This window comes from Chamaea fasciata, unplaced genomic scaffold (assembly GCF_029207755.1).
Source record: "Chamaea fasciata isolate MVZ Bird 193981 ecotype frontalis unplaced genomic scaffold, bChaFas1.0.hap1 SCAF_2, whole genome shotgun sequence".
Classification (NCBI taxonomy): Eukaryota; Metazoa; Chordata; class Aves; order Passeriformes; family Sylviidae; genus Chamaea; species Chamaea fasciata.
This window is the reverse complement of record NW_027094087.1, coordinates 82,779,322-82,798,242: the sequence shown is the minus strand read 5'-3', so window position 1 is coordinate 82,798,242 and position 18,921 is coordinate 82,779,322. Positions and strand designations below refer to the sequence as shown.

The 18,921-nt window shown below is 44.8% G+C and overlaps 1 protein-coding gene across 4 annotated transcripts; it reads left to right on the top strand.

The window, feature by feature from the left end:
• The first annotated feature begins 6,264 nt into the window (after window positions 1–6,264).
• Window positions 6,265–18,133, top strand: LOC136286043 (regucalcin). Of its 4 annotated transcripts, none has more exons than XM_066177487.1 (7): window positions 6,265–6,394; window positions 7,023–7,236; window positions 9,966–10,148; window positions 11,431–11,646; window positions 13,141–13,272; window positions 16,869–17,023; window positions 17,777–18,133. In XM_066177487.1, exons 2-7 carry the CDS (start codon window positions 7,074–7,076, stop codon window positions 17,825–17,827), a joined length of 900 nt encoding a protein of 299 aa, XP_066033584.1. In that variant the 5' UTR covers window positions 6,265–6,394; window positions 7,023–7,073; the 3' UTR covers window positions 17,828–18,133. The 4 variants fall into 4 exon arrangements, with proteins under 4 accessions (XP_066033584.1, XP_066033582.1, XP_066033581.1 ...); XM_066177485.1 differs by lacking the exon at window positions 6,265–6,394 and adding an exon at window positions 6,584–6,746; XM_066177484.1 differs by lacking the exon at window positions 6,265–6,394 and adding an exon at window positions 6,746–6,832.
• The last annotated feature ends 788 nt before the right edge of the window (window positions 18,134–18,921 follow it).

Below are 18,921 nucleotides of genomic sequence, written 5' to 3'. Positions count from 1 at the left end.
AGGGAGGAAGGCAAAATGAGAAGGTGGAGGGAAAGGTGCTGGGCTGGCTGCACAACTGATGCCATAGCATCCCTCCAGCTCTGACTGGCTCTGCAGCTGGCAGCCTTCAAGAAGGATGGATGGGATTTGCAATGTGGGTGTTGCAGGCAGCAGTGACCCTCCTGCCTGTGGTGGGTCTGGCAGCAGCAGAATGAGTCAGAACTGAGCAGCCAGTGACACACTTGCCGACTTGCTTAAGGATTGGAGTGACTGAGCAGGTGGCCCCAGGCAGGCTGGAACTGCAGCTGGAGAAAGCTTGGGTGAAATGGAGCCCAAATCCCTCAGCTGAAAAGCCAACAGGAGGTAAAAAACGGCGAAAAGGCAGTAAAGATGCAGACAGAAGGGAAGATAAACCAGCACTAGGAAGAAGCAGGAAGCATTGGACTGTTAGTTGTTTCTCAGGACCAGGATTTCTTCTTCCCTAAAGGCATCTTGCAACAGATGTCAGCAACAGACTTCCTTGTGACTTTCTGACTGGTGGCTTCTAATTCCCTCTCCACATACAGTCTGCTTGTGGCTGGGATATGGGAAAGACAGGGCCAAGGAAGGAGATTGGTGTCCCCATTAATTTGGAAACAGCTATTATTGGTGTGTAGAGTCTTTTCAAATAACTAAGTGTGCTTACTTGGTGGTCACATGGGCCGAGGACTAAAGGGGCTACACAGTGGCTCTGAGCACCATCATTTCTGCATTTATATTGCTGCCCTAAAAGAAATGTTTCTCTTGTGTATATTGCTTGTGGAATGTTTTCTTTGCACCATGAATCCCAAACGATTGAAGGAGAAATTACAAATGTTTGGCTATTAAATGTAAGCCTGAATCATTACCTTGATTTTGATGTGGCACCTCTGGTGACCTGGCCTGGATGTACAAGCTGTACTGCAGACACGTGATGTGGATCTGATACCTGGGAGGGACCCAGTGTTCAAAGCCTACCTCTGTGAGCTGGGAAGATAATCCAGCGAAACCACTCATTTTGATCGTTGGGAATTTGGATGATCCCAGTACTTGTAAAGGTTTAGCACTGCAGGGAATTGACACATCTATTAGGAAAATATGCTTTTGATGCGAATTAAGAAACAAAAGCTGCTTGCACAACCGGGGAGCTTGGCATGCAAGGGAAAAATACCGGGAAGGGCAGAGATAGAGAGCAATGGAATGCCTCAATGCGGCGTCCTTAGGAAGAAGTGAAGACACACATACTTCTGGGCTCTGGTTTCATGAGAGATGCCCTGCTACTGCTACTTCTGAACCTTCCTTTTACACCAGCTTCACGGCTGAACACTTTTGCCAGTCCTGAGGTGAAACTCCGCGATAATGTCCCTCTTGCAGAGATAATTCTGGGATAACTGCTGCCAGGCTCTGCTCCTAACCAAGTCAGTACATCTAGCGGGGTGTGACAGGTGGATTAAAGTGACTGCAAGCACAGACTTCGGAAAGAACATATTGCATAGCAATTGGGTGAGTTGTTTGAAAATAGTGGATGTGCATGCCTGTTTCTGTTCCTCAAGTTCACCCCTCTGCAGAGAGCTTGGATAAATTCGTGTGACCATGTGGTTGTAGAAGGTGAAGCAGCCTCGGGTATTTGCTCATTAGTTTCCCTGCCTCTGTATGCAGCTTCCAGATAATCTTTCTTTTTCCAGTAGGCTTCTTTTGTCTGGGACAACCTCCTGGATCCACCTTGCCCTGCCCTTTCTCTGGGATTCTTCTTTTGTTTCAGGCTGGGCAGACGCTCCCTGCGCCTTCCATTGCTTTCTCAGCAGCCTTGCAGCTGGGTATCTGCCTCGCCTTGGCTGCCTTATCTGATGTACATTGTTTTAAATCTCTGGGTAGGCTCCATAATGACACCTTTATGGTTTCTTTTGGCTTAAACGTCCTGAAGACATTTTTTCCGGTGTCTGTTGTTTTTCCTCAGATGCTGCCCCACCCACCCTAACCTGAGGAAAGAGCACTGGGGAGCAGGACACAAGTTGTATTTTGACAATTCCGTAACAGTTCCAGAGTTGTTCTGCTCAGGAAATCGGTCGGCCAGTGTCCTGGGGAAGAACTGAAAACTAAGCACAACAGCAACATAAAAGGAAGGTGCCATCAAGAAATCTCCTGGGTCATCTGAGAGCTCTTGAGACTTCAAGAGTAGTACCTATAAAAAGAAAAAGCGTTATGTGTTGTTTGGGAGAATGGCTCCGGTTATACCTCGGGAAGTGCAGGCCCTAGTGAGGGAATGAATCAGCTGAGGGGGAAAAACACCTCTGAACTAGCCCACCCACTTCACCTGAAACCGATGTGTGTGGTTGCATTCCTTTGTAGTTCCTTATCTCAGAAGGGTGGTGCTGAGTAGTGTGGGAACCCCTCTCACTGGTATTTTAGGCTCCATTTGCATCTGGTTGAATGGAACCTGACCAAAGCGCTTTCCCTCCTTAATACTGGCTCAGCTATTGTTCTGTTGTCTCCTCTAAAATGAAGTAGGGGCATTGTTTTGTCCTTTTCCGCATTATTCATTTTACAACAAGCCAGACATCTCTCCTGGTTAAAGGACGCACAGAGGCCTAAAAGCTGGATGAGCCAAGTGATGCAGATATTAATGAGCAAGTTGTAGATTACACTCGTTACAAATGGCTAGTACATAAACCAGACTCCTCAAATTGTCTGGTTGAACACCTTAAATTAAAGCTCTGTGAAGTCACCCTAAATCTGCAGTTAATTTGAAATTCAGTTTTGATTTGGCCAGAAGGATTTGCATGCCTGTAAGCTGCAAACACTTGCTAAATCAGTTACTTGAAAGAAAGATGCTGCCTTTCCTTGAAGTCCTGGCTCTGTTGCATGACCTCTGCTGTGACTATAATTTTGCATCTCCTGTAGCACATATCAATGCTCTTTTTTTTTTTTTTATCCTGAGGCAAGCAAAATGCAAATCCAGGTCACATGGGGTACAAAGACCAGAAGAGTAAGGCATGAATGAAAAATGTCTTGGCTGTCCTCCACTGAAGAATGCTTTCTGAAGCACCCTGTTGCCTAACTGCTCCCAGTACAGAGCGGAGGTCTGGAGAGGCACAGGCTGGGAACTCCAGATTTGTGAGGCAGCTTAAGGCAGTAGAAACTTGCACTTGTTGGTGCTCCCATGACAAGGAAGTTGGAGGTGTATGTGTGACAGTGTGAGGGTGTTCACAAAGCACTGGGAAGACTGGCTGCAGTGGAAAGGGTCACCCATTTGCTTAAACATTGTATTATTAAGTGAGAGATGCTTTTTCATGAGCCTGTTGCCAGTACAGAAGGAATTGTGCTGAAAGAAGCCTACGTAATAAACTGTAATAAGTACAGGGTACAATTGTCATGTTTGTGAAAACTGGTCTTTAAAGGCTAAATACTTCAATATGACTTCATGGTGATTTGATGCAATCCTTTGTAGAAAAGATTCCCTGTCTGAGATTCTTAATCCATTCTGCATTAACTTGTGTGACAGTGGTGTTAGACACATAAGTTAGTCAATGGGCACAAATCTGTTGGTGCCACCTTCTCCCAAGCAGACATTTGCAAACAAGAAAATGGAGTACTTTGGCAAACGCTTTATTATGTTTAAACACACAGCTGTGATCATCCACACTAGTAAACAATTGAAACTTCTCAGCAGTTTGATCTCTCCTGGAGTTACTTGTTGCTTACTAACAAATAAAACTCGATCTGGATACACAAGCCAGTTCCAAGAACTATACTTGGCTGCAAACAAGTGCATGGCAATGCCAACTCTTGCTTTCCAGCCAACTCGTTGCAGTGACTGATTTCATGGTTCTACCTCTGCTCTTGCTCAGTGTTTTTTGCTTGTCCCCCTCCGTCTGTGCACTCCCAAATGCAGTATTATCTGTAGTGGAGAATTCCCATGTGCCCGCTCTGCTCGCCCTAAAAGATTTAACAGGCTTGCACTGAGGTTGTGGCTTCTTGGGCTCCACTGCCCTTGGCACAGTCCCTACTCTCAGCTGCACCTTGCTCATCTGCCGCAGAGGCCTGACAGACTCCACACTCAGAAGCAGCTCTTGGGCTACAGACAGCTGATACACAGCATTTGCACTTTGTACCAGCCATGGATAAGGCCTGGAACCCTCCCACCTTCAAGCAGGAAGGAGGATTAACAGTAGTAAAGACTACAGCTGAATGAAAAAATACAAGGATTGCTCTAAAGATGAAGAAATAGCAGCATCAGGCTCATAAAAGGAGAGAACAACAACTGCAACTTTCTAGGAATGAGCAGAAGTAAAACCCAGACTCTAGCGCCTGAAATAGTCTATCACCTCTTCTTGCCTACCGTTGATGAGTGTGGGGGGATTTTTCCAGCTATGTGGTGCTCTGGGCTGTTCTCCAGAACTGCTGAGTGTTTTCTGACTTGCAAGAAGGGTAATGGCTTCTGGCAGGCTGAGGGAACCTGCAGGCTGGGGGAGGGCTGTGACTTGACCCTACAAGGCCTCCCACATCACAGATCTCCTCTTTGTGTTCTTAACGGTTGTAGAGAAGAATTCCACTTCCCTGCTCCCTCCTACCATGTGGAATAAATGCTAAGCTACCAGCGTGTCCTTTGGAAGCCACAGAGGTGCTGTGTAAGCTCACTATCAGTCAGATTTGGAGGCCACACAGTAGACTCTCTGGCTGTGGTGCAACAGTGGGAATTTCCCAGTGGGGAAGGCACAAGGCAGCACAAGCTTTGGCAGCCACCTCTTCTGTGCTCTTCTCTCCTACAGTGAACTTGTATTGGCAGAAGACCTCACCTGATGCTCTCTGTGAAGGCACGCCACCATCGATTCCTTCCTGCTCTTACTTTACAACAAGCTTGGATTAGCCATTACAGGGAAGACAAAGCAGGGGTGCTGTCCCATGTAACTAGAGATCCAAGCTCCAAATACATGGCACAGTTTGTGTTGTAACTTGGTGCTTACAGAAGCTGTTAATTTTCTCCCAAGGTGTGTGCCAGCACACAGCTTGTTTTGGTGCCTCTAAACCATGCTGGCAAATGCTTAAGTCAGCAAGGAAAACAGAGACTGGTGAGGTGGGTTGAGGGTGTATCTCCAGTTGCTGCTGGATTCGGTAAGCTCTTGCTTTGTATCCCAAATGGCCTTGTAGTGTGCAAAGACAATGGGAGAGCAGTAAATGTGGCACAGCTTTGTAAGAAGAAATAATTGTCCTTCATTGTACTTAATGAATTCTTTGCATGTGTTGTGGGTGGGTTTTTTTGTTGTTTGTTTGTTGTGGTTTTTTTTAATATTTGTATCTTCTTTCTGTGTTGTAAAATGTTTGGAAAAATGAGAGAGATGTGGTGCTTTTTTTCTGGATGTTTCTCTGTGATGGTTGCTGCTACTAATTTGCTTGCCTTAGGTCTGAGATGAAATCCTGCTATTTGTTGTACATGCAGCAGTAGGACAGAAAGAGAAATTCAAAGCTAAGCACTGAAGGAATACCATGGAAGCCTATAAAATAGAAGCCTGACTGCTCAGATAAGGCAACAGTAAGTTAATGAATATCACATCAGTACTCGATCAGAAGAAGCCTACATGAAACACACGTTGGTAAGGTCATGTAACCCCTGAACTTTCCAAATATATCACTGACAGAAAAAAATGTGACCAAGTGAGGCTCGGGCTGTGGCCACCTGCTTTATGAATAAAGGCAACCAAATAAAAATATTCAACAGGAGATAATTGCCAAGAGGAGGGTGTATGATAAGGAACAGATAAAATCCCTAAGAGAAGCTGAGTGGGGACTACCTCCTAAAAGACGCTGCTGTGTGCTGTGTGATCACTGGTGTGCAGTGCCCCTTGAATAATAGGGCTGCTACACCAGCCAGCTGGAAACCAGAGTCTGGATGGGGAAGAGGCGAGTTTTGGAGCAGCCGAGTTAATTCCGGTTTGTGGGGACACTGCAGCAAGCCAGCCTGTGCCTGCCTTGTGCTCCTGAGTTTCCAGGAGGAGACACACAAGGCATGGAGCAGTGCGACTGAAGCCACTTGATGTCACTGATCCCTCTGGGGGTCACCAACTCCAAGTCAAAAGGCAGTATGTCATGGGATGCTCAAGAGGAGACCTGGGATACAAAAAGTACCCACTGCTTTGAGACTTGAGGTCTGGGGGCTGTAGTGGCCACAGCACAGAGATAAAAGCAAGTGCAGCAGGCAACTGTATCTGCAAATTCTGGTGCCAGCTGTTTGCCTTGTGCTTTTGGAAGTTTTTGAGACTACAGAGAACGGGGAGTAAAAGGGCATGCTGAAGGCCCCGGGTTTCTGGATAACCAAGGTGCTGCTGCAGGAGCTGTGAAGGATTCCTAGTGCTGGAAGTCAGGGCCAAGTCTCTGTGGCCACCTACACCAGAGCAAGGAGGTAGGGAGAAACGAAGCCTTTCGGGAATCAGCCTCTCCGGGCGCTGAGAAACCTGCCCACCGCGGTGGGAAAGCTCTTCTCCCTCTTTTCCCTCCCTGCAGCGCTTGAAAGGGGGGGGGGGTGCCGAGCCTCGGCTGCTTGGACAGCCGCCACCGCTGGCTCCTGGGGCTGGCTTAGCACGGAGAGGAGGATCCCGCAGGGCCCGGCAGGACAGCCCGGCAGGACAGCCCGGCAGGACAGCCCGGCAGGACAGGGGGCCCGCCCCGGGCGGGGGGACCCAAGGCGCGGCCGCCTCCCGTCTCCAAGCCGCTATAAGAGCGGCGGCGGAGCGCTCCTGCGAGGCTGCCGATAGGTACGGCCGGGGCGTGCTCGGCGGAGCGCTTCGTTGTTCTCGTTGTTAATATTTATTGTTGCTGCTCTTCTCTCCCGTGTTCACAGGCAGGTACATCCACACGCCTGTGTGTGTGTGTGACACGGCGGCACGCACGGTGTGCCCCAGCAGCCGGGCATGCCGGGGCGGGCCCGCCGGCATAGCGGCCTTTGCCTCCCTGCGCCCGCCGGCACCCTCCGATTGAATTTTTTCTCTCCCTTTCAGTATTCCTCCTCTTTTTTCTTTCTTCCCCCGCAGGCCGTGGCGGGGCCGGAGTGTAAGAGGCGGTGACGGTTCCCTCCGCAGCCCATGTCGTCCGTCAGGATCGAGTGCGTGGCCCCGGAGGGCTGCAGGATCGGGGAGTCGCCCGTGTGGGACGAGAAGGAGGGCGCGCTGCTGTACGTGGACATCACGGGCAGGAAGGTGTGCCGCTGGAGCCCGGTCACCAGGCAGGCGCAGGCCGTTCCTGTGGGTAAGGAGCCGCTGGAAAACCCTTCTGTGTGCCGGAGCTGCGTGTTGGGACTCGGGCTGTGTCCCTCGGCAGCTGCACGGTGCTCAGATCTGGAGACCTTTCCCTACAGCCTGGGTTTCCTCGGCGGCTAGCACACTGCGAGACACTAGATACAGACCAGACCTAGTCCTGGGGACTTCCCCTGGGACTTTTTGCTGCTGGGTAACATTTGATCTGTTTCTTTGCCCTGTAAGTCGTCCACAGCTCACTCTCTTTTGTTTGCACTTTGTCCCAGAGGTAAAGTTCTTCTGTTGGTGTAGTTCTGATGTGAATGATCAATGCTCACAACATTTTCTCTATTGAAAGATTTCCAATAACAATATAAGAAGCCGATCCTTTTTGAAGGTAGCGGTGTCACCAGCTAGAGTCTCAATATTCAAGTATTTTTTCCAGAAAGGAAACGATATGCTAACTTGCATTAAAAAAGGATTGCAGATTTACTGCTGGATGAGATAGAGTAAATATTTGTGTTGGGAGACAGTAGTTTCAGTCCAACTTACTGTTTTCTCATGTTCAATAACCCTTGGTGAAAATCAATTTTGCCTACCTATAAGCTGTTTGCATTATTCACTATTAACTGATCTGGGCTTATCTGCCTTTCAAATTACTGTAGTTGCCAATTTCAAGATGAGAGAAGGCCTGGTACTAATTTTGGAAGTGTTGCTTCCCAAACTTACTTCGTTGTAGCTTAGCTGAGGGAGTGTGCTTCTCCCTGCCTTTCCCCTCAAATTGGTCTACTTTCAAAGGCGTAGTCTTTTACTTGTGGCCTCTCTGGAGATGTAGAAGGGAGAGCAGCTGAAGTAGCTCCTTTTTTTAAAAAAATTATTTTTATTTTTATTGTTTCCTCTCTTTAGTAATAAAATCGTTATGATTAATGGCTGTGCCTTTGGGAACGCCATGATTAAAAGAAAAAAACCCAACCCCCAAACAACCAAAGAAGGCCATGTGATTGTAGTAGAGGGTTTCCAAAGTGGAAACTAAGAGAAATTACACATTATTAAAGTTTTTAATAAGAGAATTACAACAACCGTATGCCTAGAAGCCACTTCAAATGCCCTTTATAACTCCACGGGGGAAACACCATAGCTGCATAGCTGGGCCTGGAGGGGAGACCTTATGGTCAATTTTCTCTTGGGCATAAGATGGTGCTGCAAATCAATCAGTTCCTGCAGATGCTGCTTTAACAAAGCCCTCCGATGCCGCAGCAGACTGAGCTGGGTGCATGGGCTGAGGCACTCCTTGCTCTGGGTTTGTGTAGTGAACAGTAGGGTGGCTGTGTCCTCATGCACCCCTTTCCTCTGGAGTGATTTTTCAGGAAGGTATGGAGCTGTTCTTGTGGCCGTAGAGGCACCTGGATGTCCAGCACGTCCAGTGGACAGCTGTGCTTGGGGGCTGCTTCCCCCAGGGTGGGAGGAACGCTGGAGGAAGGACTCCCTAAGCCATGGCCCCAGGCGTTTTCCTGGGAGAGTAGAAGTAGACTTGCAATCCCATGCTCTGCTAGGGAAGCTCCTGCTGCTGATACAGGCAGAAACCCACTTTTCTTAGTGTGGTTACTGGCAATCCGAAGAGCAGCAAAAATACTCCATGTGGGAGGTGCCACACATGGCTGAGGGGACTCTGCTGTCGTCTGTGCTGGCAGAGGAAGGAGTGGCACCCCAGTGTAAATGAGCCCAGGCCACCAGCAGCCTCAGCTGCTAGAGCTGAGCTTGCAGTCAGGTGTTCATCTCCAGTGCTGGGGGCAAATAGCATTCCGATTTCTGTCATGGTGGTACTGCTGCCAGGGCTCCAAAGGCAAGGGGCATCCTGAGCCATGAGCAAACTGCTGGAAAGGAGCTGTTCCTCTTGTCACCCAGTGGTGGCTGGTGGTAGTTACAAGTGTTTGTGAAAGTATTACCCAATGATACCCCTGCAAAGGTATAAATACAAGAAATGTTTCAGTTTAAATTAGAAAATTAGTAATTAGTCTCATTTATAGAAAATATTATGCTAGACTTGGCTGGCCTGCCTAAAGTTATTATTCCTTAGATTGCATCTGATTGTAGGCTTTTACAGAAATGTTGTCTTTGCACTCACTGTTTTTTTTTACTAATTCCTTTATAATAACCTGCAACGGAGGTTTTATGTGTAATAGCTCAAGCGAGTGTAAACTAATCATGGATCATTTACTAGTTTTCTGTTTTGTTTTAGCTCTTGGGAAGCTCTGCCACTCCTTGGTGTGTTTTTGGTGCTGCTGGAGGTTTGTTTGAGTGGCTCAGCAGAGTGTGGTGTGACCTGTCCCAGTGCAGAGATACTCTGCCTCCGTCGCTGCAGGGCTCACTTAACAGAGGAGCTGTGCTAAATAAACATGGTTGTTCTAGAGCTGTTGTGGCAGTTGATTTTTCCCTTGAAGAGAGGGGAACCCACACAGTAAGCTATGGTAAAAAGCATATGTTCCTGTCCCCTTTTTATACTTCTTTTTTTTAATAAAGCACCTAGCACAACTAGGTGCTGGGAATGATTATAGCTCCTGGTTGCAGTGGTAATACTCAAATTCATGTGACATAATCTGTTTATTGCTGGTAGAAAAGTAGGTTGTTTCTCTTGCCTGTGGTTTCACTGAGTTCAGTTGGCGTGTCCAAAGTGGGCATTTCTAAGGAAAAGAAATGTCTCTTCATAGCACATCTCACTTTTCAATTTCACCCCGTTTCCAGATGCCCCTGTGAGCTCCGTGGCTCTCCGGAAGTCTGGGGATTATGTCATCACCCTAGGAACCAGGTTTGCTGCTTTCAAGTGGAAAGAGGAGCTGGTAACCACCATTACTCAAGTGGACAAGGATAAAGCAAATACCCGATTCAATGATGGGAAGGTAGATCCTGCAGGGAGGTATTTCGCAGGTATGCTGCAGTCTCTTTCTTCCCTCTGGTGCTTGCTGGGTGTTGGTGATAAGATGCAATGAATGATTAGTTGTAGATGCAGCAAGTTTTCCTTCCTAGTTAAGTGGGGGTTTTTTTGTTGTCTTCAAACAGAGTTTAAACCCATTTGCACATCTCTTTATATCACCTGGGCACTGTCTAATCTAGTTTAAGATACTGGCCTTGCCTCTTCCCTGTCAGCTGCATGTTTTGAATACTGGAAGGGTGCCAATAGAAAATACTTTTCCAGTGAGAAATTTATTATATTATTGGTTTGTACTCTGTAACTCAGAATATTATTTCTAAAAACTAAGGGACTATTCATCCTGAAGATGAGAAGGCTCAGGGGATCCCACTTGTATGTATAAGTACCTGACTGGGGAGGGAGTAAAAGAGGTGGAGGCCAGGCTCTGCTCAGTGATGCCCACTGAAAGACCAGAAGGAATGGGCACAAACTCAAACTCAGCCAAGTCTGTATGAATGTAAGAAAACTCTTTTACTGAGGATGATCAAACAGTAGGAACAGGTTGTCCAGAGAGAGTATGGAGTCTTCATCCATGGAGATCTTCAACACCCAACACTGGTGGGAGGAACCTGTGGTGTCTGACCCTGCTCTGAGCAGGGCATGATCCTGGATGATGTCCAGAGGTGCCCTCCAGCCTCAGCTGTGATCCTGTCCTCCTGTTTTTTAAAACACTATTCTGTGCTTCTGCTGTGTTGTTCAGTCCCGAGGCCTACCTTAACCTGCATTTACCCAGCCTCTCAAGGGCTGGTCTCGGCTGCCAACTTCAACCTGCAAAGATGAGATTTGCTTTAAAAGAGGCTTTAATGTAAGACTCATTCTGAGGGAGGAGGTAATTTTTTTCCTCTCTCTCAGCTCTACAGACATTAAGATACATTGTAAGTTAAATACCAGCCACACCTGTCTTAATATGTGAATGACTGAATAAAACATTTTGCAGGAATCATGCTGCACACCATTTCTGCCACGGAAACATTCAACAAAAGAACAAAGACTGTGTTTTGCCGCCTTCTGCTAAAAGCAAGCACTTTGGAAGTTCACCTTTTTCTTTTGCTTTTTACTCAGTTTGTTCCTCAAATTTCAGAATTTGAGGAATTTGCACTGCTCCCTTCTGTGTTGGCAGTGTGATCACCATCATAGCGAGGGGATGCTATGATGCCTCTTGAGAGGCTCCTCCAGGCCCAAACCTGGAGGAGGGTCCATTTACTCAGAACCTTCTTTCTCCTCTTTGGCTCTGCACAGGTACAATGGCAGAGGAGATTCGTCCTGCTGTGCTGGAGAGACACCAGGGCTCTCTGTACACGCTCTTCCCTGATCTCTCAGTGGTGAAGCACTTTGACCAGGTGGACATTTCTAACGGGCTGGACTGGTCACTGGATCACAGAATCTTCTTTTACATTGACAGCTTGTCCTACTCGGTGGATGCCTTTGATTATGACCTCCAAACTGGAAAAATTGGTATGAATGGTTGTATTCTAAAATAATTGTTTGTGCCTGAAGATTGTGATGTTTCCTTCTGCTCTGGTTATTACACAGACACAATCAAAGCTTTGGGAGCACTTATCCAGAAACCTCTTTTGAGCCAAACAACAGAAGCCACATTAACATCTCTCTGCGCCTGCGCAGGCTCCTGGCTCAAACCAGTCAGGGTTGTTTGGTAATACTATAAAGTGTTTGAATTGCATGGCAGTTTGAGTAGTAATCTGTACTACTGTTACTAAACACAAGGCATATCTGATCTTACAGTAAAAAGGACGAAGTGTATCTCATCTGTCTGTTCCTGTGGCTCCTGTTTCTTGCTACTGGCAGCACAGGCAAAGTGACAGCAAACTTGTAGTCTTGCACAAAACCTCTGCCAGCTTCTCTAGATATTTTTTCACTCTTCACCCTGTTTTTTTTTTTTTTTTTAATACAAGCTACTAAGTGAAGATTCTGCAGAAAGAACAAGGCAACAATGGTAGCAGTAACTCAAAGCTTCCTTCGTTAATTTAAAACAAAACAATGCCTTAAGGGCTTCTACAAGCTTGGGCAAAAGGAAAATTCCAGTGACTTGGACTAGTAATTTGCTTTTGAGTACATGTGCTGCAGTATTTTGTTTTGAAAGAATTCAGCCAATCTAATGTTTAGTTTTAAAACTCTGAATTTAAAGTAATTTTGGATGTAGCACCTTGTCCTAATGTCTCTCTGCTGTGGCTTACAACTGAATTTTTCCTTAGGAAATAAGGTACTTCTCTCTCTCACTCGTTCTCGCTCGCTCTTTCTGTGGGCAGTCTGTCAATCCCCAGGAGCAAAAAGGAAACTCATTAAAAATATTGCTGCATATGAGAAACATTGAAGTTGTCAGAGCATAAAATAAACAATGTTGGAAAGTTGGGTTTAATTTTCTTTAATAACAGTGGATAGAAATTCAGATAGGGTTGTTTGTTTTTAGGTCAACAGTATGCCTTTGAAATCGATGCTTTTCCAAACTCCGTTTTTATGTAAGCTCTCAGTTTTATAGATCTGAAAGTCAGCTGTGTGTTGGAACAGTGATTATTGGCACATTCCAGCAAACTGTTTGAAAACTCTCCAGCTGGAGCAACCCATACTGGAAATGATGCAAAGTGCTTTTAGAACAAGTTATTAATTATATGAATATATCTAACATTAATTTATTCAGTTATTCATTTAATATTGTAAGTAGGGAACATGAGTAGTGTGCTAGAAATGAATGCCAGAAAGAAGGATTGTACTTCCAGTGGATAGGAACTGATCCACAGGCTTTCATGCTGAGAAACAACTGTCTCAGGAAACAAACAGGGCAGCAGGCACAATCTATTTCTTTCATGGGAAAAAAAGTCAGGGCCTCAGCACAGCTTTTGAAAATAATAGTACAAATAACTGTGCTGGGCTGTGACTGATAAAAATTTGAACAATTTTCTCACTCAGTTCTGTGCTTTTTTCACCCTGCAGGCAACCGTAGGAGTATATACAAACTGGAAAAAGAGGAGAGCATTCCTGATGGGATGTGCATTGACACAGAAGGCAAGCTCTGGGTGGCTTGTTACGATGGTGGGAGAGTGATTCGCCTTGACCCCGAGACAGGTAAGTCCTTGCAAAAGATGGACTGGAATTTTGTGTTACACAAAACAAAACACAAACAAACAAAAACCAAACAAAAAAAAAAGAAACAAAACCAAAGAGTGAGAGGTGTGGTTTTTTTCACCTCACAGAAATGGTGTATCTGCTCTTTTTCAAAAACTGCTTTTTTTGCTTTTTCCTTATTATTTAAAACAATTTTATGTCCCTGCTCTCAAAAACTACCTTTGTAAATAAGTCTCCTTTGTTCCCAGCATCTGTTGTGTTGGAAAAGATAAAGTTGCTAAGGTGACCATCATTCTACTTGTGAATTGTTTGAGTTAGTTTCCTCTTGCATCCTCCAAAATTAAGACCAGTGTTTATCTCATTGATAAATGGGAAAGATGATTTAAACAATTTTTGAGTCTTGTTTTTTCAGCTTAGTGTATTATTTTGGGCAGCCTACTGGATTTTATTACAAGTCCCACAGGACACTGATACCAGCAGCATCTTTTTTGTTGTTGGAAGTTATTTGCACGATCACTTTTGCAATGAAATAATTTAAAAATGTTTTTATGAATTCCACAGCATTTTATCATTCCCACAATAATGTCTTGGATGTGCCTGTTGTCAGAGTCTGTTGTTCATTGCTGCTGTCGTTTGGACTCTAGTGATGTGCCAGATTACTCTGGGTAGAAAACACTTGTGAAGCACTAAAGGGAAACTGAACCATACTGGCTGTAAGGGGCTGTTGGGTGAGAATGGGAGCATGATTTTTGTCACATCCCAGACAGCACAAGTTTGCATCATGCAGCAGGAGAGCAACTGCACTGGGATACATTTGGAGCCTAAGGGGTTTTGTGGGACTGTGGATTCAGGGATGCCAGTATCCCTGAATCCACAATGCCTTGTCTGCATCACACAGCAGACCCTGGCACACGTGCGCCAGCCTTGCTTCTGACTCTGCTGGAAACCTTTGCTTGAGGCTCAGGCTGTGCTTTCCCCCTCACCTTTTGTTCTGTACCCATCCAAAGTCTTGTCAACTTGTGGGACTTCTCCTGTTCTGCAGAGTTTGCACCCCAGCCCAAGGAGAAGGATGCTCCACTTGGGAGATGCCAGCAGTGCTGGGACTTGTTTCTGGACCCACATCCTCTCACTCCGGTGGGCAGAGCACTCCTTGGTGACATCCACCAGCCCTCTAAATACCCTCCTGGGGTAATAGATTCAATAATATTTCCTCTCTGGTTCACTGTTTCTACCTTTTTCCTGCCTGGCTTTTTTTTTTTTTTTCTCTCTGACCTGTTTTTTTTCTTCCTTTTTTCGCTCATTTTCCTTTTCCTTCTCCCTTTTGGGAGTGTTTTCATATGGGAGAGCTAGAAGGAATAGCGCCTGTAAGCAGATACATAGGGATAGTTAGAATATTGATGGCAGAGTACTTATCCCTAATGCATTCCCAGTCTTTAACTACGCTCACAGATGGAAGAAGTACTGATGTGTTGGTAGTGTATTTCTCAGTGTATTTATCTTCCATGAACCTGTTCTGTCTCCCCCTCATCCACGTCAAAAAGAGCCATCTTTTTTGTGAATATCTCATACTTACCTCCCCTCTCAGGCTATCATTTTAAAGTAATATCTAAAATCTGCAATTTTCTGAATTCTGAATGAATTGTAATTATTTAGGGAGATAACCCAGTCAGGTTGGAAGAGAATTCTATGAAAGGCTCTTTTAATACACAATAGCCATTAAGTGTGGCTTGAATGGCTGTCAGCCAGTTGCAGATACATCCACTGATAAAGAGCTCATCTAAAGCACGTGAGGGATTTTCAGGTTGCAATGATAACAAAGCCTGGACTTTGTTTTTGGGGCAGTGGGATGAGGAAACTTGTTTGTTTGGCGTCTTTCCTAGAGGGAAGGTTTTGAGGTTCAGGGTGAAGCAGCTTTTCAGGTCTAGGCTTTTTTAGCAGAGATGGCTGCTGCCTTTAGATTGAGGATGTGCCACAGGGAGAGGCTGATGGCTGATCCCACGGGGTTCGCAAAGGACTCAAGGGATGTCTAACTTACATGTTAACAAGTCTTGTCATAGCTTCTGGTCACTTAGTGACCTGCTAGTTTTATTCTTGAAATTGGAGTCCTAGAACCATTAAGGCTGGAAAAGACCTCCAGGATCATTGAGTCAGACCATCAACCAGCACTGCCAAGCTGACCTGTAAACCAGGTCTTTAAAGTACCACATCTGTGTGGTTTTTAAATACTGTCAGGGATGATGATTCCACCACTTCCTTGGACAGCCTGTTCCAATGCTTGACAACCCTTTCAGTGAAGAAATTTTTCCTAATGCCCAACATAAACCGCAGTTAAATATTTTATAGTTCTTCCTAATGATTTTTTAAATATACTTGGACTTTTATAGTGCCAAAAAGATTTGCTATATTTGTCTCTTCTATAAAGACTGAGCACAGATTTTCTTGAAACTCCAGGGAGACACCTCAGAGCTTTGTAAATTAACAGTCTCCTAGACTGTTATCCACTGAGAGCACTCTACAGCTGCAACCAGGGTCTATCCCCTTCTCTTCAGGGCTCATGCCTTTTTTCCTACAGTTCGTGTTTTTTCCTTTTGAATGGCCTTCCCACTCACTGTCTCCCAGACTTTGTGTCAGTCGGTTTCTAGGGTTCCCAACATCAAAGTTACTTTCCTGCTATTTCAACACAGCACTGAAGTTAGTTGCTGTAAGGGGACCAAGCCCTTTACGCATGCGGTTGGGAGGACAGAGAAGTTACACACTTTTTAAGGAAATTCATGTGCTTTAGCATATTTCTAGAAAAAGAAAGTCGCTTGTAGGTACATAAAATAGGCATAATGGGAATAGGCTGTTGTTGCCCAGGATTAGCAGACATTTTGGGAAAATCTGCTGCAAGATGTCTCGACAGCCTTGTGGTTAGGACTAGAGGCGATCTGTTTGTTCACTACCATCATGAAGACTGCAGTTATTTGTTGGCATAATAAATGCCTAGTATTATTTATGGTAGCGCTAGTTTTTTATATTCATCAGACATGTCCCGTGATCCCTATTATATTCAAGCTTGATTTGAAAGACAATTGAAATTGAAAAACTCGTAGGAATTAATCTTCCTTAACCGCAGGCAGTAGAGGTGTAGCAGGAGGTACGCCTCTGCAACGCTGCCTGAGGTCTGCTCGCTCCAGGCTGCCTTTGTAGTTAAAAGGAGAAAAGTCAGCAGATCTAGGGCGTGATTCATGTGACCTGTTTTAGAGAGGAATTCTATCCCATATCCATTGACTCCATGGACAGACTAGATGATGAGCTCAGATATGTGTTTGTCCTGTTGATGTTAGCACTTAATTAGAGGACAAACTGGGATTGAAGTGGGATTTGTTGGTGATACCTGAAACTGAAACTTGTCAAAGGATACATCATCAACAACAAGGTTCGCAGAAGTCTGGTTTCACCCTGTTATGGTGCTCGTCATTTAGGATGAGACCTCCCCCAGCCCTGGTTCCCACTTTTACAGAACACCTGGCTCCACAACAGTTATTTGTGGTAATTTGTTTAAATTTCTGGTTCTAAGTAGACAAACAGGAAACTTCATGCATATTTTCCTCCAGGAAAAAGAATCCAGACTGTGAAACTTCCCGTAGACAAAACAACTTCCTGCTGTTTTGGAGGAAAGGATTATTCAGAGATGTATGTGACTTCTGCCAGCGATGGGATGGATAAAGAGTGGCTTTCACGGCAACCGCAGGCTGGTGGGATTTTCAAGGTGAATGATATTTTCTCCTTTCATTTTAGAAGGCCATTTTTTCACTCCTGATTTTTTTCAGGTAGCAAAACTCCGGTTGGCAATGATGAGAAGCTGGAAAAAGACAGTTGTTAGAACATTGGTCATATATGTTAAACTGTTGTTTGTATTTTTTGTTCCTGTTGCAGAAAGTTAAATGCATTTAGAGATTTGAAGATACTTTGGGGTTTAAACTTTGTACCAGTGCTGATAGTGGAAATTTTCTATGCAATCATCTCTTTATACTTCTCCCTTTCCCAACACTATTTGCATTTTCTATTTATGGAAAAGATGGGTAAATAGTTACATGTCTCAATTAGTGGCAGATAAATGTCTTAATCAGTGGCAGATAAAAGCATCTGCTTTTATTTACTTTCTGGTTAATCATCACAAAGTTATCTGTTTAAAAAATGGTTCCACTGGGATTTGCTTTAAAGCCCTTCTCTTTGTGTGTGCATGCTGAAGGTTACATTGTGAACTGCAGAATTAAGGCTTAGTATCTAAGAGAAGAGGCTTTTGGGGAATGGACTCTGGCCTGTGCTTACTGAGCTTTAGAGAAAGAGCATGCATTGAAATTCCATGCTGTGATGAGCTGATGTGTGCGAAATACAGTAGGATGTCAAGTTGTAGGACACAATCCTTTTCTAAATTAAAGCATGTCTGGTTGTGTAGGAAACCCAGTGTCTGATAATGGTGAATTATCACTCTATTTTTTTTTTCTCTGTGTTTTAACAGATAACAGGACTGGGGGTGAAAGGAGTTCCACCATATGCATTTGCAGGTTAAATACACTCTTCAGAATGGATTAGAGAGAGCTGACATAAGCAAGACAAGTCTGAAGGTCTTATTCTGGTGTTCAGCATCTTTTTCTTGGAAACCATAACACCATTATAATATTTCATCAGGAAAGGATAAAAAACTACTGAAATACATGGAATATTTTAAAATGGATTTTTTTTCTCCCTTTAAACTTACTTTAAATATATGATGGTACCTTTTCTGTTGTGCTAAAAAGATTCTCGTCCTAATAAACTACTGTTGTAACTCTATTGTATGATTAAATAATATTTTAATATGTTTTTTTTGAGTATCCTTCTGTCTCATTTGCAACTTAGGTTATATTGCTTTACTGATTAAACTACTTGTACTGTCTCTTTTACGTATTTTCAGAGTTCCTCATAAAACGCCCTTTGGTGGTCTTACCACTGTTTGAACTGTAACTTGGTTTGTCCTTTGATGTTCTCAACATCTGAAACGTTAGTACCTCTCACTGTGCACCTGCAGCTTCCTTCTGACAGGCCTCAGCTGTGGCTGTCCTTGAATTAACTCTGGCTGGAACTGATCACCCTCTCTCCCCGGTGCCTGTTGCCATGTTGCTCATTTTGTTAAACATAAGCTCAAAATGTTAGAGTCAAGAACCGTATCTCTCTATATCCTTTGAAGATCTTGGCCTGTTCTGGGGACATCCACGATGGCAGGAAAACGTTGGGCATTCTTGGCCGTTTGTGCATAAAGCACAACCTGCACACACCTCCTCCAAAACCAACCTCCCCCAGAGTACAGAGAGCAAGGCAGGCCCACGTGCCCCAAAAGCCACTGCTTTTACAAATGTGAAGGAAAAGGAAGATCTGTTGCAATTTCTTCACACCACCTATTGTAAATCAAAACTTACACACTGGCTTGCATTTTTGCTTTTAACTTCAGGCCTGTATGTGCTGCGACAACTTTGATGTATCTCAGTTGGATTTTACACTGCAGATTTTTGCTCTTGGAACGTTACATGTCAGTGCACCTCCATCTGCAGGTGGTATAGCTGTGTGTCCCCATCCTGCTGTGTGAGGGTACCCAAGTGGCTGCCAAGCGAGTCTGTGGCAGGGTGT